The following is a 24,714-nucleotide window of genomic DNA, read 5'->3' as shown; positions in this document are numbered from 1 at the left end:
TGTGTCTGTCCTTGCTAGAATCTTCTCTAGCAGATTCCTGTTCTGATGGGCCTGTTCTGATGGAGCTATCAGTGGACTCAGATCACAAGCCAAGGGGAACTGGAGTACACTTGCTGGGGTCCAGCCCCGGTGGATCCAGGGAATTTGAAGGGTGGACGGAGTCAGCGAGGAAAACTTATTTATTTATTAATATGAGATTAGATTATGAAGAAATAGTGTAGTAGGAAAATTAAGTGGAGAAAGAAGGCTGAATAACTTGGTTTACATGGGAAGCCAATAAAGTTCCAGACAAGGAACTTGCACCATCTACGTTAGGCCGCCGGCGTCCTCTTGAATATCGGGGGGTGCCCCACCTTGGGTCCCCCTCGCGTGGATCTTAAAAGCTAGGACAAGTAAGTAGACATGGTGAGCCTCCACGCCCCAGATGGGAATTCAGCCAGAAATTAGAGAGGAGACACGGGGGAAACCAGTCCAGTGACTTTCTCATCCTCTATTGTTCAGAAGGCCTCTTATACTTTTTGATTATACATAGAGTTCAATGGGTAACACATAGTTATGCAGCGCTAGCAGCCTAGACACTTATCAAAACCAGGCTTTTCTCTCTGCATACCTAGTTGTATATGCAAGTCTTAGGTTATTTACATCATCTTTTGCCCAAAAGGGCCAATTAACATTTTACAGCCTTTTTTCTGATAAGGGTTTGTCAACCAGAAGACTTATTTGTGTTGATCTTCCCGAAGTCTGGTGACACTCTCAGAAAGCACTAAATAAAGTTACATTCTTACATAGCAAAGATACAGCAATTTATAACAAGTAAAAGGAGTACAGTGATTTACAACAAAAGAAAAGTAATTAACTCAAAATTCTAATGTTGCTAACATCAAAACTACTATATATCGTTTTCCATATCCCGTTTACATTGATTAACATCCTCCCAGGTGCCTAAAAGATAAAGAATATGGAGGCCTGGCAGCAATCATTGAGTCAACAGTGAAATCCTGTCACCAATATGATTTTTAGCTCTTTAGAAAAGGCTCTGTATCTTTAAGATGCTTTTAAGCTTCGTGCGTCTCGCGGTTGGGGGCTGCAAGCAATTCACAAGCTGTAAGAGGTCGGGGGGGGGGGGAATCTGTTAGGCAAGCTAGAGAGCTATCAGACGGGGTTTGAGCTGAAACATCCCTTTCAAATGCAGAAGACTAAAGCCCTGATTTGACTTTTCCCAGAGAATATCAGAAGAGTGGAAGAGCAGGCAGATTCTTATTTTTTGGGGGGTGGAGGCTCAGGAAATTCCAGGGGGAACCCCTGAAGCCTAATCACGTCCTTGCGTTTTGTCAGGCTTCCTTTGTCATGACCTTGTCACAGGCGGGATTCCTCATGCTGGCTCCCGGCATACACTTTCCCATGGACTATGTGGGATGAGTCCTAGGCACTTGCATGTCCAGTGAGCTCATTTCCACTAATCCCACTACATTCACCTAGTCTTTACAAATGGCTTTCCCCTTAGTTTTTTAATTCTGTCCTCTAGTTCCCTGGGTGATTCATATTCTTTTGTGGAGTGCTATCCAGGTGCTTGTGCCCTGACCATCCACCTGGTATATGGAATGGTTGTTCTCGTGTAGAGGTCAAAGAGTAGGATTAGGATTTTGTATTAGGTTCCACAGAGAAAGAGAGCCACTAGGCTGTATGTGTATGTGTATATACGTTGAACACCTGAATAGAACAAAAAGGCAGGCCTCCCCAAGAGAGAGGGAATTCTCCAGCTGTCTGCCTTTGGACTTGAACTGGAGCATGGTTCTGCTGAGTCTGCCTGTGGGCTGAATACTCATGTAGTATATTAAGTATACATATGTAATGTATATTTTATACATGATGTATATATGAATATGAGTGTTGTGTATATTTGTAATGTATATATGCACATACAGAAATGTGCATACAAGCACACACATACCTTATTTATTCTGTTTTTCTGGAGAACTAATCCAGAATCCTAGGGCTTTCCAGGTGGCTCAGTGGTAAAGAATCCACCTGTAATGCAGGAGATGTGGGTTTGATCCCTGGGTCAAGAAGATCCCCTTGAGAAGGAAATGGCAACTCACTCCAGGATTTTTGCCTGGGAAATCCCATGGACAGAGGAGCCTGGCAGGCTACAGTCCATGGGGTCGCAAAAGAGTTGAACATGACTGAGTGACTAAACAACAACCTAGAATCCTAAAGACTAACCCTGCCATGTCTCTTTCTCTCTCCCTTGCCTCTTGCTCTCCAGTGTGTAGATGAAACATCTGAAGATCAGAAGGGTCCAGTGACTTTTTCAAGATAATCAGCAAATTGATGACTAAGTTGGCATGTTGAGCCATTGTTGGAGTAGGGAGAGAGGGGGCATCACAAATGGCTAAAATGTTGACCCACTGGGTACTTGGGATTATTTAAAAGAACAGCGATATCAGGAGAATGTTCACATTTTGAAACAAAGTCCCAGCCTAATTCAGTTGTGCTTAGACCATCAGCACTCCCTCTGGAAAGGGAGACATTTCTGTCTCATGATTGTCCTGTTGAGAATAAAGATTTATTCTCAATTATGATGATGTGCAAGGACAAACTCCTAACATGTGTGGAAAAGCTAAGTTTCTGTTTGTCAAGGACACAGCGTTCTGACAGCAACATTGTTCCCTCTGGTTAGTGATAACTGGTTCTGGCAGACACTTTCACAAGATGAGAGCATCTTATTGTCAGAGAAGTCACATCTGAGAGCCAAGATTTTTTTGAACTAAAAAAAATTTATGACCATGCAGAACTTTCAACTTTCAATTTGATTTAAAAAATTTTTATGATAGGAGGAGAAACAACTTTAACCATGTTAGCATAAGTTCTAACTGGCTTTTAGAAAATGAGATTGATGCCTCAGCTTTGCCTGGGTTGGGAGCAAGTTGTGGAAAAGATGGCTAATGAGTTGCACAATTCCATCTGAGAACGACTTTTTCCTCTCAATTTTTTTTTTCTGTCTTGTGTATTGGATAATTCGAGAGTATTTTTTGTTTTTATTTATTCAGCCTGTAATTTTGATCTCCACTTCACAATGTCTACAGAGATACAGTTACTGAGACAAGGGAAAATAAAAGTGTATGTGGTGATTCAATACACTATAATGATCATCAACAAAGGAATTATGCTGAGTTTTAGGGAAATACAAAAATACAAAGGACACAGCCTCACTGTCAGTTTAGCAGGTAGAGAGTTTTTAATGCCATAAGGGAAAATTGTTATAGAAATTTATTCATTCACTTACCAAATGTTTATTGATTGTATGTTGTAACCTAGAGGAACCCAGAAAACTTGGATCCAGTGTTTGATGTGTGGAAGCTGAGAAAGAAATATAAAAAAGTAGGGGAAAAGTACACTTAAAAATACTACAATATAAATTTTTTCCCTTTTTTGGTCTCTCTCTGGAGTTGTCATGGTGTTGTTTATTTGCTACTTGATGTTCTAAAAAAATAGAAATTAAAATGTTAGATTACTAGGATGAATTTTCTTGTTCCTTTCTATATTGTGCAATGCCAATTCAAATGCAAATATCACATTTCACTTGGGTGCAGAGTCACCAAAATTACACAATTTCTGTTTTGTGGCTTGTCTTTCAAGGCTGCCTCTAGCTGGTAAGAGACAAACTCAAGACAGAATGAGAAAGACTTGGAGAGAAAATTCCCCAGAGTGGAACTTTCTGAGGGGCCCTCAGGGAACAGGGGTCAATACAAAACCCTCACAGGTACCCAAGGGTCTTTGAGGTGTGTATGAATTTGCTTGAGCCTGATGGCTACTGGGTTCCTTCTCCCATCAACCTAGGGACCCATGTGCAGTGTCTGTATGGGGCTTGGGCCAGAAGGATCAAGCCAGGTGGCTCCCTATTTCCATGGGCCTGCTGCCTCAGTTCATAGTAGATGGGAGACCCCTGAGGAAATGGCAACTGACTCCAGGATTCTTACCTGGGAAATCTCATGGACAGAGAAGCCTGGTGGGTTGCAGTCCATGGGGTCACAAGGGTTGGACACGACTGAGCCACTGAGCATGTGAAGATCTTAAACCTCTGTGCCCAGATGTGCTCAGTACCTGGATGAGGGGGTAAGAAGCCTGCCCTGCACCAGCCCAGATAAGCTCACCTGGAGTGGGAGTACAGCAGCCATGCTTGGCCCCAAGATGCCTTATCCCCACCCTACCTACCCAAGCTCATGGCCAGGGCTCTTCCTTGGTGAAGAGTGGCCCTTATGCCCACCCTATCCAGTCTCGTGGCTAGCCCCTTCCTCGGTGAAGAATGACAGCAGTTACCATGTGAGGATGTTGATGGAGGCTGGCTGAGGTCTGGGACAGGGGACTGGGTGGCCAAGAACCCATCCCAGGGAGGCCCATCCTGGGGAGGTGAATGTGTACAGGATTTGGAGGTCTCAGCTGGGGGTGCACGCTCCATTGTCTCATTGGACTTCACTTAAATACACAATTCAAAGCTAAAATGATTGAGAAATTTCAAGATGGCACTGGCTGCATGCTGAAGCAGGCAGTCCTGTTTGAGTTCAGCTTTTGGATATTTGTTTTTACACCCCTGAGATGGTTCCATCTTTCAGAGAAGGCAATTTCTCCTTTGTGCCAAGTTGCGGGAATAGTGAATCTATCAATATTTTCTTCTTCCAGCAAGGGACTCATTTTTAATGTTTTTTTAAAGGGGAATTTTCTTTACTTTGGCAAGGATGGTCTCATGATCTTTGTGGTGGTTTCAGATTTGCTCTGGGTTTGGATGTCAGTGTTTTGAAACTTCACTGAAGTAAAATCCATGAGAAAATTGTAGACAAGTATTGAATGCAGATAAAGAGTCAAGATGACCCCTGATAACCACTTAGCCACAAAAGGACATTCTGTGACAGCTGCCAATATTGGGAAACCTTGCATGTCAAACCACAGCGTGCAGGGGTGTCTTAGCTGCCAGTGAGGCAGTTGGGCCAGGAGTTAGGATCAAGGAGTTGAGCAGACCTGGTACTGAATTCATTCTCTGTGTTAAGCAGTTTAACTCTTTAATCTTTCTGTGCCTCAATTACCTCTGTGCAAAGTGAGGGTCATGGTTTTGCCTTTTTTAAATAGAGTTCTTGGAAAAGTTAATTTAATATATATGTAAAGCGTTTAGCATTGAGACACAGTCAGTCCTCAATAACTGTAAATTCTATGTCTTTTCATATGTAAGCATGCAGAAAAAAGTGAAGGTGGCAGTTTCTTTGCAAAACAATCTTCCTTTGTGGCCCCTGTCTGTGAACCCCAGTGCCTTCAGGAATTTCTGTGATGCTGTGTCTGGTCCATTCTCTCTCCTGGTGCAAACTTGTCCTTGTCACTTCACTTTTGTCAAACACTGTATGTCTTGTGTCTCACCTGCTCAGGGGCCACTTAAAAATAATAAGTTACTGGGTGGATTAAATTTGCTTCTTAGTTGGATCCTAGATAACTATATGAAATATTGAAGTCAGATAAGACAGGAAGAAAGATGTGAAGATGGCTAATGGAATCTTGGTAAAGGATGAAGATGAAATGGAAAGAAGAGGGAAAAAAACAGGGGGTCATTAACAAGAACTAGCATGCCAGTCTAGATTTTTAAGCTCCTTGAGGGCAGAAACAGGGGCTACCTGATCCCTACATTTCAAAATTTGTTAGCATAACACATTGCTCACTTTGAGTCTAGTAAATGTGTAGAATAAATAGTGAATGGTGATAGGCACCCAGAGCTCCAGTGGGAGTAGCCAATAGCAGGGTCCAGGCTAATGGGGAGATGTGGGGATGGATAGGAGATTTAGGAGGATCTGCACTGGGCCCCTATCCCTGTATGAAGCAGAAATTGCTGAGTATTTTATGGTTTGGTTTGCACGTCACTTTCAGCACAGGTGTGTGATCTTGGGCAAAGAATTTATTTTTGTCTGGGCTTCAGTTTCCTCATCTCTCCTCTATGCAATGAGGATAGAAAAACCACCTGGTAGCATTGATGTGTACACTTAAGAACTCATCACAGTGTTGGGCAAAGGGCAGGAAATCAGTACATATTATCTTTCTCTTCTGTTTCCTTCCAACTTTTTCCTTCTTTTCACCACCTAGATTTTCCATTTTGCCTGTCTTGAAGCATTAACAAAAGCATCAGTGCTAGAATAGTGGCGTTGTGGGTCTTGGATCTTGTGAAAGAGTGTAGATGGATTATTGCAAAACTTCTTGTACCAAAAGAAAAACAATGCAGGCATCTGCCCTTCTGGTGGTAGGCTTAGCAGCAACAAACTGCATAAAGGACAGCACTTTATGTCTTATTGAACCCAGAGGCAATACGAAGTGTTGGTGAGAGTATGGGTTTTTTGGTCAGATAGATGTGGTTTTGTCACATGCATTTGCCACTCTAATCAGGCAAGTTACTTCTTTGTGCTTGGATTTCTGCTTCTGAAGTATGTCCACTTCATTCTTTCTTTCCTGAGCACCTCCACAGCATGTGCAAAGTGCTGGACATACAATGGCAATGATAGATGTGCAGTTAGCGTGAGGTACAGAAAGCACACTAATTTTTGAACATTGGAGTCTGAATAGGGATCAGGCAATGTGTGAGGGATTGAAGGAAGGTTACTAAAGATAGCAGTGGCAGAAGGCCAAGGGACAGGTTATAGGAGCTGAGGATGTCAGTGTGACTGGGGCAAAGAGTTTTAGGGCTGAGGAAGGAGAGTTAAGCCTCATGGCAGAAGTAGGAACATGGATTAAGAAGAGTCTTGAAAACCACCTTAAAGAATTCAGAGTTTATCCTAAGGATAACAATCACGCTCCCCAAATAGTACTTTCCAGGGGAACTGGAGTCCAGTGGAACCCAATGGGTATGGTAGGTCTGTCAAGGAATAATTATTTTCCCATGAATTGGATATTGGTCTATGAGAGATATAAATGTTAGATTCATAAGGAAGGGAGGATGTACAAATCTGTGGGTGACTTAAACAACTGAGATGTCTCACAGCTCTGGAGGCTGGAAGTCCAAGATGAAGCTGTTGACAGCACTGATTTGTTCTGAGGGCTGTGAGGGAAGACCCTGTTCTAGGCCTCTTTCCAGGGCAGGTATTGTACGTGTGCCATCTTCACGTTCACGTGGTGTTCTCTCTGTATGTGTCCCTGTCTCTGAATCTCCCTCTTTAGTAAGAACACCACTCAGATTGAATGGGACTCATCCTGATGGCCTCATTTTAACCTGGTTACCTCTATAAAGGCCTGATCTCCAAATAAGGTCACTTTTTGAGTTGTTGGGGTTTAGGACTTCAATATATGAATTTTAAAGGACACAGTGCAAACCATAATAGTGGGATTACTTACCAATGGCACCACAAATACTGGTTATCTATATAGAGGAACTCCCTGGATTCCTACTCCACAAACACTCAAAAATAATTATCTGTAGGATTAAAGACTTAAATGTGGAAGGCACAAATGTTAAAATGTTTAGAAAATACGTAGTAGAATATCTTATAATCCAGGTTCTGGAAAGGCTTTTAAAAGGTGACAGAAAAAATGCTAAAGTACAGCATAAAAGATGAGATTTGAGATCTTGAAATTTGATCACATTAAATTAAGCACTGTGTAAAACAATGACAGCAAAGCAAGGAGAGTAAGGAAAATGAAGAGGCAAGCTGTGATTTAGAAAAAGATGTTTTCTCTACAACTGATAGAGAATTAGTATCTAGAACACATAAAGAATTAGTAAAAAGACAATGAATACAATAAAAATTTGGACAAAAGAGATAAACAGATATTTCACAGAAAAAGAGATAAACAGATATTTCACAGAAAAAGAGACAGGAATGCAAAGAGAAACATAATTTAGGTCCCCAATGTGATATTATTTTACAACCATCTGGTTAGTAATAATTAAAGAGATAGACAACTCCAAGTGTTGTCACAAATAGGAAAGAAAATCCTAGGTGCTGCCTTATCTTGGAAAGTTGGACATTCTCAAACTCTGTGACCCAGTGATTTCACTCTAGGTATATGTCCTAGAGAAACTCCTACACAAAGTGATAAATACAGGATTATTCAGAGTAGATTATTTCCTAAGAACAGAAAACTGGAAATAATCCTGATAACCATTAACAGGATGATATTTGAAAAATTTGGATATCCAAATTTTTGTGACTGTAGAATTTTGTAAACTCCTACTGCATACAACAATATCTGTGAATCTTATAAATCTTGTGTTAAAAAAACAAGTTACAGGAGGTTAAGTTACAAAACAAGGAAAATTAAATAATACATTGGTTCATATGCATATTTATGTAATAAAACAGTACAATGCAAGAGAATGATGACAAACATACAATTCAGGATCGTGGTTGTCTCTGTTATCTCCGGGGGAGGATACAGAAGAGTGAAATGGAGACAGAAACATGAAGATAGATATAACAATATTAGTAATGTTCCTGTATAGCCTTTGCAGTGGACTGAATGACTTTCCCCCCACACCCCCAAATATGCTGAAATCCAAACTCCCAGTGTCTTAGAATGTGACTGTATTAGGAAATAGTGTTGTTGCAGATGTAACCGATTAAGATCAGGTCGTACTGGAGTAGGGTGGATCCCAAATCCAATATGACTGGTCTCCTTAAAAGAAGATGACCATGTGAGGACCAAGAGAGAGAATGGCACGTGAAGATGAAAGCGGGGGCGATGCGTCTAGAAGCCGGGAATGATAAAGACTGCCAGCAAGTCATCAGAAGCCATGCCAGGGATACGAAACAGATTCTCCCTCACAGCCCCTGCTGCTGCTGCTGCTGCTGCTAAGTTGCTTCAGTCGTGTCTGACTCTGTGCGACCCCAGAGATGGCAGCCCACCAGGCTCTACTGCCCCTGGGACTCTCCAGGCAAGAATACTGGAGTGGGTTGCCATTTCCTTCTCCAATGCATGAAAGTGAAACGTGAAAGTGAAGTCGCTCAGTCGTGTCCGACTCTTGGCGACCCCATGGACTGCAGCCCACCAGGCTCCTCCATCCATGGGATTTGCCAGGCAAGAGTACTGGAGTGGGGTGCCAGCCCCTAGGAGGACCTAACCCAGCCAACATCTTGATTTTGGATTTCTAAACTCCAGACTGCAAGATATGTTTCTGTATTTTAAGCTGCCCAGTCTGTAGTACTTTGTAACAGCAGCCCTAAGAAATCCACACAGTCCTTAAATTAGATAGTAGGTGCATGGGTGTTTATTTTATATTTTAATTCACAACTTACAAATGCATTACATATGTTACTTTTGGTGTTTCAAAGAGTTACATAATAAATTAAAAAAAACAGAAGTTATTGTTTTAATTACTGCCACACTGGGACATAGTTTCTAGCATGAATGTCAATGGTAAATTCCAGAAAAGTTTTCCTAGACAGTTTTATTAAAACTATAAAAATCAACTTCAACACGCCTGTTAATTTTTATGGAGTTTTTGCTTCATCCTCAGTGTCGTTGAGTCCCGGTTTCTCTGACTTTAATTATAATGTGCACACTTCTCTGAGCACAGGGTTCTGCGTCTAATACTGAACGAAGGTGATTGCCGAGCATACACCTGTCATGTTATCTCCTGTCGACAGGCTGACATCAGCTTTGGCGCCATTAACGGGAAGCCACCAAATCACATCAAGGTTTTAGACACAGGCTCCACAAAAGTAAGAGCCCTCCCTCACCTCAAAGCCACACCAGAGCAGGGGCTCGGAGGTTTTGTCCGCACAGCTGTATTTCTGCCTCTTAGAAACACAAAGTAGATGCTCAAGAAATTTGCTGAATGAATGTGTAAGTTAAGAGTTTTCTGTGCGTCCGCTTCTCAGCAGTAATGATACCAACTACTGTTTTTCAGAAGAATTTTATCAGCTACCCTCCTTCCCACCTCCTCCCCTCACCATCTCTCACCCCCTCCACCCACCAACTAATTTTTGATCTGTTTGTTTCCATCTGCTGGTTTGCCAGCTCTTCCTTATACTGGAGCTCCCCCGGTGGCTCAGCAGTAAAGAATGTGCCTGCCATGCAGGAGCCGCAGAAGACTCGGGTTCCATCCCTTGGTCTGGAAGATGCCCTGGAGAAGGGCGTGGCAACCCACTCCAGTATTCTTCCCTGGAGAATCCTGACAGAGGAGCCTGGTGGGCTATAGTCCATAGAGTCACAAAGAGTTGGACACGTCCGAAGTGACTTAGTACTTCCTTATATAAGCAGTCAGAGGCTGCCATTGGGAACTTTGAATAGGGGCCAGATTTGGGTGTGATAAGGCCAGATATGTATTTTTTTCTTTTAAGAGTAGTTAGTTAATTATTTACTCTTCCATATTAGTTAGTACCTTCTCTACTGATACTAATATATTCTATCTTGAGAAGAGATGTAGGTTCTTTAGAATCTTTTATTGAGATTCAGGTGAAATGTATCTTGATTAAGGAATGGATTCTAAAAATGGAACTCCAAGAATACCTGCAAAGTAGACACTTTCATTTCAAAGTAGATACTTTAAAAATAATAGGATTTATCTAGCACTTTAAAAATAAATTAATAATGTTTTGAATATACATAATAAACATTATGACTTAAAATTGCTTTTATGAGAATTTTCTTTTTTTTACCCAGTAGATTAAGTAGCTGTTGTTTGTGAGATGTGCCAGTGAGAGATGGGGACTTTTTAAGATCTTGAAGTGTGATCCTGGAAATGTTGGTTGTACCACTGATGAATTCAAACAATGTTAATAAGTGACCAGGAGGATAGTCCTAGGTGAGGATGGAGAGATAATTAAGACCTTTGCAGAAATGCAGTTCAGTGGGAGAGGCATAAGTAACTAGATAATTGTATCCAATGTGATCAAGTGATATTAACCACTAAAAGATAGAATAGTACTCTGTGTGATTCATATTTTCCATGTGGTTTATTACATAGTTGTTTTTTGGACACTGGTCATTCAGATATACTATTTCTCTACTAACTAGAATATTTGGTTAACCAGAATTTTCAAGTGACTCTACCTGAGTAATAGTTTATTTTACAAGTTATTTCATATCATTAAAAAAAAAAAATCTGTGTCTACCACAGAGAAAAACTGCAATCATTCTTTTCTATAGTTAATGGCTAATTTATTTATCTCACTGTAGCATTTTATGATCCTTTTTAATTTCTAGGAGTTTAGAGGCCCCTTCTGATTTTAGAACAGAGAAAAGAGGGTTTATTTCCATGAGGCATTGGTTTTTCACATAAGTTGTGGCAATATTTTACTGACAAAAAGAGCAAAAGTCAGTAATACATTTCCATAAGCTATGAAAATGACATTAATAGGTACGGATCAAAACAATATAAGCAAAAAGTGGTTATAATATTAAAATGACTTGAATTACAATTCCTAATGAAATAGTGGATATTTCTTTACTTGATTATAAAACGATTTCAGCAAAATTTATTAGAGTTTCTTTGAGTAAATACACCACTAGAAATTCTCTCACCACTGGGCTTTTAAAATCATTAAAATGTTATTGCTTTATCTGCATGCGTCCTTCGAGAATACGCCTCACCCTTTCCCTTCCCACCTTCTTTAGAAAGCTAGAAACAGTCCAGTCCTGTAAGTGACAGAGAATCCTAAGGCCGCGACTTCCCATTGAAAACACGTGGCCCGAATGTTTTTCACTTCTTGGGGGTATCGGCCCCTAAGCCCACCATCTCAAATGCACCACCTCTTTCTTTGTACCTGGTTTGTTCTTTTTTAGCTGGATTTGGGATGAATTGTCTGCAAACTACAATCTGACAGTTCCAATAAGCTGTCACGACTGCTGTCTGCGGGCTTTCCTCGGCTCTCCTGATTCCTATTTTACAGCCGTAGAGATGGCGCCTTTAGCTGGAGAGTGAGTTTGAAACAAAACTTTTCCCTAAGTGGTCGGGCAGCTAAGAGGGCCTTAGTGATGCTGAGCAGGGGGGCTGTAGCATCTGAGTACGGTGCTGAAGTTTCTCCGGGTCCGGCTCAAGGCGAAAGGGGCGGAGAGGAAGGGGCGGAGGTCAACCGCGCCCTCCTCCCCGCCCAGGCGGCCAGCGCTGCTAGGTGCTAAAGGATCCAACCAGCGGAGCGCACCAGGCAGGTTCCGCGCTGAGCGAGCGCGCGGAAGGACGCGCGGCGAGAGCGAGTCCGGGCGGGAGCCGTGGCGCCGGCGCGGCGCGGCGCTCAAGAGGCATCCGCGGCGGCGAAGCAGAGCCGGGCGCGGGATGGCCCACGGGCCGGCGCGCCCTTCTGCTCCGCCTAGAGCGCTGCCCGCAGCCGGGGATGCCAAGGTCACCACCCCTCCAGCGGCTCGATTCCCACGCGTCGGTCTCCGGATGCTCAAGCTGACTGAGGTTTAGCCACCCCACTCTCGGACGCCCGGGGCGGCGGCAGGCAGCCGCACCCGAGGGCACCTGAGCCTGCGCTGGCCAAGTTTGGAACAGATGCCCCCAGCTCGGGATACAGCCTCAGAGAAAAGACCGACCCGTCCGGATTCTGAGGTGCGCGGCTGGGACCCGGGAGAACGGGTCTAAGAGGAGGGAAACGGGTAAAGGAAAAGATTCTCTTTCGCCCCCCGCTTCCCTGCCCGCGACACTTCGACTCCCACATCCGGATCAGCGCAGGTCTTTTGCGCCCCTGGGGTGGGAGGGAGGCCGGCCCTCTGGCGTTTGAGCAATCGCAGAAAGTTTCAGCCAGTTAAGAGGTTTGGGAAGGATGTTGCAAGCAGAGGCCTGGGGGCGTCGGGTAGCAGCGGGCAAAAGTAGCGCTGTGAGTAAGACTCGGAGGAGGCGGCCGCCCAGCGGGCAGACCGGGGCGGCCCCGCTTGGGCCGGTCCCAGGAAAGCCTGGCTTCGGAATTCCTAGCCTCCGGGAAAGCTGTTGGGGAAACGCCGGCCGAAAGAGCTCGGGGCGGGGTGGCGGCGGCGGTGGGCATAGAGGGTCTGTGACTCAGGCCTCAGCTCATTAGGGAAAGAGCTGTGTGTCAGTCGTGTCCAACTCTGCGACCCTGTGGGGTGTTGTCCGCCAGGCTCCTCCGTCCATGTGATTTTCCAGGCAAGAATACTGGAATGGATTGCCATGTCCTTCTCCAGGGGATCTTCATGACCCAGGGTTCAAACCCAGATCTCCTGCATTGCAGGCAGACTCTTTACCGTCTGAGCTACCAAGGAAGCCTTAGGGAAAGAGCTACAAATGAATAATTCGCCTTTGATATTGCTGCCCTGAAGCTGTAACTTAAGATCAGCAGCATCTAGGCAGAAGTACACACAGTGAGGGTGGTCCATCTCCCTTGCTGTCACCCACCTGCATTTCTGCACAGGTGGGAGCCTTCCATGGGTCACTGATATGTGTGGTTTGCTGTTATTTGAGCTAAATCACATCGTTTTAGCTCGAATTCAGAACTTCTTCAGAGAAGCCCCTGCGGCGTCACTGCGCTTGCGGCTCCACCCTGCACTCTTCCAAGATTTGGGGAAGATGATTTTTGTCTGCCTGACAAACAGACATAGCTCCCAAAGGAATAATCTACACGTTTGGGGCAAAGTTCATCAGAGGAAAAAGCAAAAAGTTTAGAAGGTCACTTAGTTATTAGAATAAACTATCATACTTTTAAAAACTCATTTGGGTTTAAATCTAGTTTTGTTAAGTGACTTGGTAAATCTGAAGTTTAAGGGTGTCAGTGAAGTGTCAGGAGGAGATTTAGGAGATGCTCATTGGCAGAGTAGACACAGAAGTTAACCAAGAGGTCTCAGTTCTGGTAGCTTCTTTACCTTGAAAATGAGATGTGGAACCCAAGGCAGATGTGTGCTGTTTTCAGCATGATGCAACCTGGCTCCTGATAGGCTGGATAAATCTGATTCCCACCATAGGGTGCTGGGATGCCAGATGAGCAGTTTTCCAGGGCTCATGATTTCTCTGTCTTTATGCTACAGATCTCTGGACTGCAAGCCTAAACTCTTGAGACGGAGATGACTTGAGTGGCCGGCTCTTATCTCCACAATGTCCACGAACAATTCTATACAGCCAGTGTCTCCTGCATCTGAGCTCCTTTCAAATACAACTTGCCAACTGGAAGAAGACCTTTCAATATCTTTTTCAATAATCTTCATGACAGTGGGAATCTTATCGAACAGCCTTGCCATTGCTATTCTCATGAAGGCATACCAGAGATTTAGACAGAAGTACAAGTCGTCGTTTTTGCTTTTGGCTAGTGCTCTAGTAATCACAGATTTCTTTGGGCACCTCATCAATGGAACTATAGCGGTCTTTGTGTATGCTTCTGATAAAGACTGGATCTACTTTGACAAGTCAAATATCCTTTGCAGTATTTTTGGTATCTGCATGGTGTTCTCTGGTCTGTGCCCACTTTTTCTAGGCAGTTTGATGGCCATTGAGCGATGCATTGGAGTCACCAAACCAATATTTCACTCTACAAAAATTACAACCAAGCATGTTAAAATGATGTTGAGTGGGGTGTGCTTTTTTGCTGTTTTTGTAGCTTTGCTGCCCATCCTTGGGCATCGTGACTATAAAATTCAAGCTTCAAGGACGTGGTGTTTCTACAAAACAGATCAAATCAAAGACTGGGAAGATAGGTTTTATCTTTTACTTTTTGCTTTTCTGGGGCTCCTAGCCCTGGGTGTTTCATTTGTTTGCAATGCCATCACAGGAATTTCACTTTTGAAAGTTAAATTTAGAAGTCAGCAGCACAGACAAGGCAGGTCTCATCACTTTGAAATGGTCATCCAGCTTCTGGGTATAATGTGTGTTTCCTGCATTTGTTGGAGTCCATTTCTGGTAAGGATCTATGGTTTTGACAATTTTTTGTTGTTGTTGCTTTTTTCAGTTAATCCATATTCAATACAAGGTTTGTTGTCTTTTTCAAAGATGTTAGTCTTGATGGGCAATGCTGTTTCATCTTTTGAGTGCTGGAATTTACTCCTATTCAGAATTTGCTTTAGTTCTCAGCTCTGGCCTAGAATTAAGCCAACTATGACACAGATGGTTATTTTCCCACAAGCCTGGAAATAAAAGAAATATCTCACTAAACAGTTCTAACCATAGTGTTAAATATTGCAGTGTGGTATAAAGTAATTTTCACGGAAATGATAGTCTTAATATACTGAATATGATTAGTTTCTAAAATGTGAAAAAATGACTATAAGCAATATTGGAATGAACTCCAATAAGTCTTGATAGAAAATCACGTGGGCTTGTAATTTATAGACTGGCTTCTTCTCAACACACAATGACCAGGTTTCAGTTTGCAAAGGGAAGTGATGAGTTGAGATAGTTGGATAGTGCAGGTGACCTCAATGGGTAGATCAGGCAAGGAAGGGTAGATCAGGTAAAGAAATCTCTAGTTCATTAATCCAGGATGATAGTAATGCTGGGAGGGATATGAGAGCCAAGGAATCTTCTCTTATCATTTCATTTCCTCTTTTTCCAGCGTCTATATTTAACATCTTGGTATTTTTATTTGGAAATGAAGGCTAAGGGTAAAGAATTAGCAACAAACATAAATCATTTATATGACCTTCTAAATAGAAGACAAAAAATACTTGTGATTGATAAGTATGGCCATAACTTTGTCCAGCAGTGTATGATAGAAAAGGTGATAACATACAATGAAAGAGAAAACATCTTTGTGTATGTAGCTACTGATGGCAGTGAAGATTATTTCCATTCCTTTTTCTGTTTACCAAGTGGGAAACAGATTAGTATTCAAAGGTAGTAATACAGGTGATACTCAGGTAGAGGTAAGGCAAAAGAGTTAAGACAAAGGCAGCCATAACACAAAGGTCATAGTCATACCTTGCATAGTGATATGCAAGCGCTTGTTCTTGTTTGTTTTAACGCAGTTCTTCTACACCCCTGTGGGTTCATTGTCTAAGAATTGTTGCCAGTAGAGCTTTAATAAACAATCCTGATGGTTCTGGTGAACAGAAGTCTTGAGAGTTGCTGCTGCAGATAGATCCTATGGTAGTCAATTTTATTCTGCAAAAGGATTTCTTGCTTTTAAAATATTTCTTTATTTCTATACCTCTTATTTCCTTACAATTTGAATTTAGCTACTGGAATTGTATCATTTAAGTATTTTTTACACAGTATTCCAGAGTTGATCCGAGGTGGCCAATCTAGTGGAGGACAGACTACATCTGTCAATGGCAAGTCAACATGTTGAAGCTTGCTTATTGTCAATTTAGGAGGCCTTAGGTGAACCCAACTTGGGGTCTTATCTGAGCTCATAGTTTAGTTGTTTGAACGTGAATAGCTGAGAAAAGTCTGTCAACATTTGGAATCACTTCAGTGTTCATTCTTGGAGAGTTTAATTTATGCTACTTGACAAAGGGAATTCCCTTAGAATAATTCTCCTTTTCTTTTAAACTTTGAAATAGAGTAGCTTTTTAAAATAAAAAGTGAGTCTGAGTAAAAATGACTAATTTGAGAGTTGGAAAGGGAATGCTAAGAAAAGGAGAAAAGAGGTAGCTGAAAATATTTAAAGAAAATGTAAAAGTGAAGCTCTGGAGAAAGCCTGAAAACCGTGAAGTAGTGAACTTAAGGAGACACAGGTAACCCTGGACAACTGGGCTAATCAGTCACCTTTAAAATTCTACTTAGTTTTGGCTTTTGACTTTGAAAAATAGGAGTTTTAGGTTAACTACTGTCAGGCAATAGAAGGTAACAAAGTTTCATCCTCACCAGGAATATTTTGAATATATGTTTTTCTCTAATTTCTTTTCCTGAAGTTTTTTTTTTTTTTTTTTTTTTTTACTGCTAAAATAGATATTACAATTTAGTTAATATCTTGCATATATATCCTAGTGGAAATATACTTTTATTTTTATGAAACATTTTCTGAGGTCTGTGTTTTATTTAACTGTGAATTATTGCTGCACTTATGACCACAATGCATCAATACTTCTAAAATGCTTTTTAGTGTGGAAAATTGTTTCTGCATTAGATGGGTGGTAGGGCTATCACAGATACCCCAGGCTGAATTGATGTTTTAAGTTGTTTCAAGCATTCTTTGCATTCCTAGTTTCTTTCTCTTGTGAAGTCTTGGGTCTTCATGGCAAGTTTTGGCTAAAGGATTTATAACTTGTGACTTACAACAAGTGCCTTACGTGTTTTGTTAAGGCCCTCAGACAGTTCTAAATGGAACCTGAGTGAAAAATCCAGGCTTGGGAATGCCAAAGTAATACCCAACACTGATTTCCCTATTGAACCATTTTTCCTTTATCCTCTGAATGCCCAGGAGGAACAGCATAGGTGTTAATGACCGAGCCATCATTCTGCACCCTACATGTTAGAAGCTTCTGAATGTTTAAAACATATCTCTGAAACTGAGCTTCTGAATTCTCACAGATGCACTATAATTGTGACATCTTCCAGGTCAATGCCCTACTCTACACTGTGCCTTCTCTCATCCTGATAAGGATGAAATGTTGAATTTGTCATTTGAATGAACATCTGCAGACAATCTTTGACCTGTGTTCACTGTTATTTTTCAAGCCTCAAACTGGAATAAGGGTACAGGTGCATGCATAAACTGAAAGGAGGAAGTGAGTAATGCAGGTGTTGATGTCTGGGATTGGCAGGATTTACTGCATCAAAATTTATCAATAGTTTTGGCATAATTTCTAAAACTTTTAAAACTAGTGGCTGATGAAAAAGGGGATACTTTATTAATTTTGATGATTGAGTTTAATACAAAGGTAAGATGATCATGATGTTTGTTAGAAATCTCTTTTAATAGATTTTCTTTTTCTTGAGTAGTTGTAGGTTTACAGAAAAATGAGTAGAAAGCACAGAATTTACATACCTCCTCATGTCTCCATCCATTCACACCCAGTAATCCTTATTATAAACATCTTGCGTTGATGTAGTTCATTTGTTACAATTGATGAGCCAATATGGGTACATTATGATTGACTAAAGTTTGCAGTTTATATCAGGGTTCTCCTCATGCTGTACAGTGTGTGGGTTTTAACAAATGTATATTGATATGTATCCACCATCATAGTATCATACAGAATAGTTTCACTGCCCTAAAATTCCCCCATTTTTCCCCCCACAAAAGGAGGGGTATATGTGTATGTGTGTGTCTGTATATGTTTATTTTCAGGAATTGTTACTTAGAAACATAATCATAATGTTAACTTCAAGTATAACTTGTTAATGTCTGTAAAAATTTTCAATATCTGAATTTTATAGTTTTAAACATTGTTAATTCATATAAATTCATTTAATTACGATCCCAACTGAAAAATGCAGGGAAATGCAATAGGTACTGACTGACTTACAATTCCATTTAGCAACAAGTTAATACAAAAATCTTTGAGAGTCAAATGGCCATTATAAAATTGTCTTGCATGCATCTTAGGTGAACCACTTTTTCCTAATAAATAAACCTTGAAGATATTTTTCTGATGTTTCTAGAGTGATATGGAAAAAGAAGACACTTAGCAGCACTTCTAAGTAACTTTTCCTTAATATTCTTTACTTTTGTCTTTCTTCAGGTAGTGAGTCTTTTTAACATTCCATTTCTAGACTATGTAATCCTAAAAAGAACTTACTATTATTCCTATACTTATTTCACTAGTTTGGCAGAGCAATAAATACTTGTTGACTGGTTGACTGTAACTTAAGTAGTATGAAGTCAAGAGATGGGAAATGATTTACCAGAATGTGGGTTCTGAGTTCTGTAGGTAAGTTAATTAGCAGATATTGAAACCAAATGGAATTTTTAATCTGTTCCGTAAGTCAGCAACTGTCGAGTTATGACATAGTTCAACTTTAGCAGTCTTTTACTGGAAGGATCATTTTGAATTGGGAAGTATATGAAGAGCAAAATGATAACTTATATAGGTGAGTTTACCCAAGAAGTGTGTTTTCCTTCATACATAGAGTTTGATTTTAATTTTTCTAAGGTTTTTACTCTTCTGCTAGTATTTCTAGTCATGTAGTTAAACATTTGGTCACTAAGATGTTTGTCAGATATAAATCAAATAACTGAATGGTTAATTGAATTCTACTGAATTGCTAAAGGTATTGGCGTCATAAAGACCAGCTCTTACAGGGCCAGTGGCAAATGGTGGAACAACACAACAGAATAGAACATTTTGACTATTAGTAAAGATTGCTTTCTTGGAGAGGCTGGTCCTCATTATCATGTGTAAAAACTGTATAATGACAGTCTGTGTATATGTGCTGTCTACCTGGCTCTACACCAAAAGGATGGTGAATGGATGTACATTTACATATTTCAAATGAAATGTGGAAATGTATAAATATATGTATATATAATATGTACCTGTTTGAATTATTTCCCAAACTAAAAAAATAATTAACCAATCCATCATTGGATCTCACTGTACCAAATAAAGGACTTTGAATGAGTTTCATTTTAAAATTAAAAACAAGCTGGATTGTTTTATAGCTTTATGTCAGATCTTTTTGGCTATTCTTGCATTGCTACTAATTTAGAGGTGATATTGTTGATAATTATTTTAGCTGGTTTCCCTTGTGAAGTGGGAGTGCTCCCTGGTTTAGAAGGTGGAAGCTGCAATGATGATGTTTGGAGAAAGGATTGATAATACTTGGGTTCTACTTTTATGAAATTCTTTTAAAATTATTCATTTATTATTTTTGACTGCATTGATCTTTGTTGCCACACGCAAGCTTTCTCTAGAGGTGGTGGGCAGGAGCTACTCTCTAGTTGCAGTGTGTGGACTTCTCGTGGTGGCTTCTCTTGTTGCAGAGCATGGGCTCCAGAGTGCAGGCTCAGTTCTTGTCATTCACAGGCTTAGTTGCCTCTCAGCATGTGGAATCTTCCAGGACCAGGGATCTAACCCACATCCCCTGCACTGGCAGGTAGATTCTTAACCGCTGGACCACCAGGGAAACCCCACTTTTATGAAATTCTTTAACAACTCAGACACATGCAGCTCAAAATTCATATCCAGAAGATAAGGCACATTTTAGAGTTAGTTAAATATAGTTTCTATGACTGGTATTCAGGCTGCTCTTGTGTTTGGGTGGACATGAGGTATGTGGTGTGAGGTCAGTGATAGGAGCTGGCAGAGGAGCAGTTCCAAGAGATTTGGGAACACATCCTGAGCCTGAAGCCTTGGTGTTCTCTTGCCTGGAGTACTCTCCTCCTGACATCTATGTGGCTCTTCCCTGACTTCTCTCTTAAATATCATGTTGTCTAACCTGGCTGTCTTAGAAAGTAACCCTTCTCTTCTCTATCCCATTCCTCTGCTTTATTTTCTTTCATAGCATTTAGCAGTATCAGATAACATGGGATACACTTATCTGCTTATTTGGTTGTTGTTTGGCTTCTGCCTATAGCATGTAAGCTCCCTGAAGGAAGGAACCTTGTTTATTGCTGTGTCCTCAATTCTAAAACCAATGGCTGGCACAGAGCTGGGCCCAATAAGTATTTTCTAAATGAATTTAATGTAAACGAGGGCTCAGTGGGTAGTGGTTCTCATTTCCACTTTGGACTCAGTCTGCTGATGGGGTCAGGACTTGATTGGTCGGCCTTGGGAATACTTCAAAACTGTGGATTAAGATTTGGATTGGAGAGGTCTGAGAGATGAAAGTGTGTTCAGAGGTTTCCCAGGAGTATTAGAATTGGCATCCTGGAGAATCCTGAACATTCTACAATTTGAGTCTGGTGCTAGGATTTAGGAATTTCATCAGCAATCTGGAAGAAGTTCATAGATAAACTGGGATTGATATTATCTTATTACATTGTTTACATGTTAGTTTCCTCTGTTAGTCTCAATGGTTCTTGGTGTTTAAGAGCTATTTGCTGGTTTATATTTTAGTTTCTACAAGAAGTAGGTCATAACCAATGTTTATTGAATGAATGAATGAAAAGGAACCAGGTATCAAATGTGAATTATCAAAGGCAAAGGGAAAAAGCTGGGTGATAACAACTTCTTCAAAGTTGTTTTTGCCCCGTTATTATCTTTAACACTGCCTTTTTCTCTATATGCACAATTTTTTTTCTCCAAAATGTATTTTTTATTGGTGTTTTATCTTTGAGGGGATTATTTCAGGACACAGGAAGAGAAAATGTCTTTGAGTAAGACCTACAGACACTGGTTGTACATTGTCATAAATAAAAGCTCCATAGTAAATGTTGACATTTGTCTAAAAAATGAATTTGCTTACCTCAAGCCTTTGCTAGCTGACTGAGTGAATATATGGCTCAATTTGTATTGCTAATCAGACTGAAAGACTGAGTAGGTCTTATATTCACAGGGGATTAATTCTCAGAAAACTCCAACAGCCTTGCTTAGTAGACACTGGTGTCCCACTTGGATCCTCTATGGGGTGAGTTTTCCTCTCAGGGAAATTACCCTCAGCCAAAGGGAGCTGCCTTGCCCATGGCTGTGCCCCCCTCTTTGGTCATTCTGTATACAGTGACCTCAGAAAACTTCAACAGCCTTGCTTAGTAGACACTGGTGTCCCCCTTGGATCCCCTATGGGGTGAGTTTTCCCCTCAGGGAAATTACCCTCAGCCAAAGGGAGCTGCCTTGCCCGTGGTTGTGCCCCTCTCTCTTTGGTCATTCTGTGTACAGTGACAGGTGGGTGTGGGGACCTAAAGCACACCCTTGCCTCCTGTGGGACATTTCTGAAGGGTCCTATGCACTTTAGAGCTTGTAACTGCATCCCAGCTCTGCGCCTCCTTTTGCCAAATCCTGCTTTCCTCATTGCCTCACACCCTTCAGAAGAATTTCTGCATGCAGATCACTGTCTCAAAGTCTGTTTCCCACAGAATCTGGCTTAGGACCTTCTTCTAGAAGTCTGTTTATTTACATGTTATCTCAACATAAAGTATATTACACATAGGTTTACAGTGTGATTTGGTAAATCTATTGAGCTGTCTATAGGCCTTTGGAATCGAACTCATATTTGAGTATAACATCTCCCTTCATGGAAATGAATGGTATAAAATTGGACCAGCAAAAGTCAATCTAATTTAAAAAAGACACTGCTGGACTGAGAATTTACACAAAAGCCTGTTGATTTAGTTGTGCATGGTGGTCTGTAATACTTTGGTATTTTAAGTTTATTTACTTTTGCCAAAGTATGATTTCCTGTGTTTTAAGGAGAAAGACACAAAATGCCCAGAGATCTCATAGACATTGAGACAGCATTTACAAAACATTACTTGAATGCTTCAAGTGTAAATGAATCAGACACATGTGGATTAAATTTATACCATCATGGATCTGAAAGTCTTCTGCCTTGATGTGCTTTGGAGTTTTAAGTTAAGCCCAAAAACATTTGAAGCACTGTTCAAGATGTTGATGTGCCCTGAATCTCTTTGGGTTGCCAGTTCTAACTTTATTTGCTTAGTCTTATCCTTACAGGAGGTGTATAAAATGCATTTCATTTATATTTGCTTTGGAAGACATTCATAGCCATATCAGACTTTACCTGGTCTATCAATGCCATTTAACTGTATTCAGAGAGAATTTCCTTCAATAGGAGAAATTTGCCTTTTGATATTTGCAAATATTACCTTTCAAAGTTTGGGTAAATTTGTCAGTGCTAGGTGTCAGGATGGTGATGCCACAGAGGAGTTGGTACAGTTGTGGCTTTATCCAGACAGGGAGGTGGTTTTTCTCACTCCCCAAATTAAATTCAGACAGTGAAATGCCAAAGTGAAGTGTGGCTTGGTGTGATGGCAGGGGAGACAGAGACAATTGGATTATGTAAAAGGAATCATTTTAGATTTTAGTCAGTCAGTTCAGTTCAGTCGCTCAGTTGTGTCTGACTCTTTGTGACCCCATGGACTGCAGCATGCCAGGCTTCCCTGTCCATCCCCATCTCCCAGAACTTGTGCAAACCATCAAGTTGGTGATGCCATCCAACCATCTCATCTTCTGTCATCCCCTTCTCCTCCTGCCCTCAATCTTCCCCAGTATCAGGGTCTTTTCCAGTGAGTCAGTTCTTCCCATCAGGTGGCCAGAGTATTAGAATTTCAGCTTCAGCATCAGTCCTTCCCGTGATTATTCAGGACTGATTTCCTTTAGGATTGAGTGGTTGGATCTCCTTGCAGTCCAAGGGACTCTCAAGAGTCTTCTCCTACACCACAGTTCAAAATCATCAATTCTTCAGTGCTCAGCTTTCTTTATAGTCCAGCTCTCACATCCATGCATGACTACTGGAAGAACCATAGCTTTGACCAGACAGACCTTTGTTGGCAAAGTGATGTCTCTGCTTTTTAATATGCTATCTAGGTTGGTTATAGCTTTTCTTCTAAAGAACAAGCATCTTTTAAGTTCATGGCTGCAGTCACCATCTGCAGTGATTTTGGAGCCCCAAAATAAAGTCTCTCATTGTTTCCATTGTTTTCCCATCTATTTGCCATGAGGTGATGGGACCAGATGCCATGATCTTAGTTTTCTGAATGTTGAGTTTTAAGCCAGCCTTTTCACTCTCCTCTTTCACTTTCATCAGGAGGCTCTTTAGTTGTTCTTCACTTTCTGCCATAAGGGCTGTGTCATCTGCATATCTGAGGTTATTGATATGTCTCTCGGCAACCTTGATTCCAGCTTGTGCTTTGTCCAGCCTGGCATTTCACATGATGTACTCTGAATATAAGTTAAATGAGCAAGGTGACAATATACAGCCTTGACGTACTCCTTTCCCAGTTTGGAACCAGTCTGTTGTTCCGTGGTTTTAGATTTTGGTGCATAATCCCCAGTCAAACCTTCCTTTTAGAATACTCTAGTTACTTAAGCATAGGCCAGGTCCCAACCCTACCATCTCTTAGCTGTGACCTGTAGTTACTCTAAGACAATTTTGTACATCTGTGAACTGATTATGATAATAGTACTTATTGACAAGTACTATCAGGTATGATCTGCCCTATTTACAGTCTCATAACATGGTGATTGGTACATAGTGTGCTCAACACAATCCCCAAATCCTCAAAAATCTTTTGCTGTCATTACCACCCCCCATCTCAATTAGAAATAATCATCTGTGTTTAGTTCAGATGTTTTCCGTTTTTCCTCTGTTGAGAAGATTTGGTTACATTAGAAAGGAACAGAGGGAGTTCATAGTTACAGAGAATGTTCCTGGACAATTTCACCAGATTATTCTGCCTCATTTCACTGCCGTACCAGAAGTAAAGATGTTTCGTGCTAATCTTTCCCATCTTATTTGAATTCAAATTTTTATTATTATAGTATAACTTATTAGATATTAACTTATACATTATTGATCAGTGCTAAAATTAGCAAAAAATTATTGAGCCTGTTACATATAAGGCACTTCTCTTGGGGCTGTGACTGATTCCAGGAGGTAAAAGATTAAGCTCTTTACTTGAAGAACTTATAACTTAGTTGGAGTAAAAGATACACCCTAAAAATTAAAATACTAGGTCTTGGAGAGTCATTATCATGTAATGGTTAAGAGTCTGGGTTCAAGTCCTATTTCTTCCACTTTCTATGTGTCCTTAACCACTCTGTGCCTCAGTTTCTTCATATGTAAAATAGGTACAGTGATAGTATCACTTCATTGAGTTGTTTTTGAGGACTAAATAAATTAATATATGTAAATTAAAATAATTGGGCTTCCCTGGTGACTCCACGGTAAAATAATCCTCCTGCAAAGCAAGTGACATGGGTCCATGGGTTCAGAACCTGGGTTGGGAAGATCCTCTGGAGAAG

The 24,714-nt window shown here is 40.9% G+C and overlaps 1 protein-coding gene across 1 annotated transcript in view; it reads left to right on the top strand.

Moving 5' to 3' along the window:
• Window positions 1-14,011: 14,011 nt before the first annotated feature.
• PTGFR (prostaglandin F receptor) overlaps window positions 14,012-24,714 on the top strand; it is a 58,413-nt gene continuing 47,710 nt past the window's right edge. Inside the window, exon 1 of the mRNA XM_052638016.1 lies at window positions 14,012-14,809. Within this exon, the coding sequence (XP_052493976.1) occupies window positions 14,012-14,809 (798 nt within the window). The remainder of the gene's footprint in view (window positions 14,810-24,714) is intronic.

The sequence above is a fragment of the Budorcas taxicolor genome, chromosome 3, assembly GCF_023091745.1.
Source record: "Budorcas taxicolor isolate Tak-1 chromosome 3, Takin1.1, whole genome shotgun sequence".
NCBI classification, from domain to species: Eukaryota; Metazoa; Chordata; class Mammalia; order Artiodactyla; family Bovidae; genus Budorcas; species Budorcas taxicolor.
The sequence above is the reverse complement of the archived record's forward strand: the minus strand, read 5'-3'. Positions and strand labels throughout refer to the sequence as shown.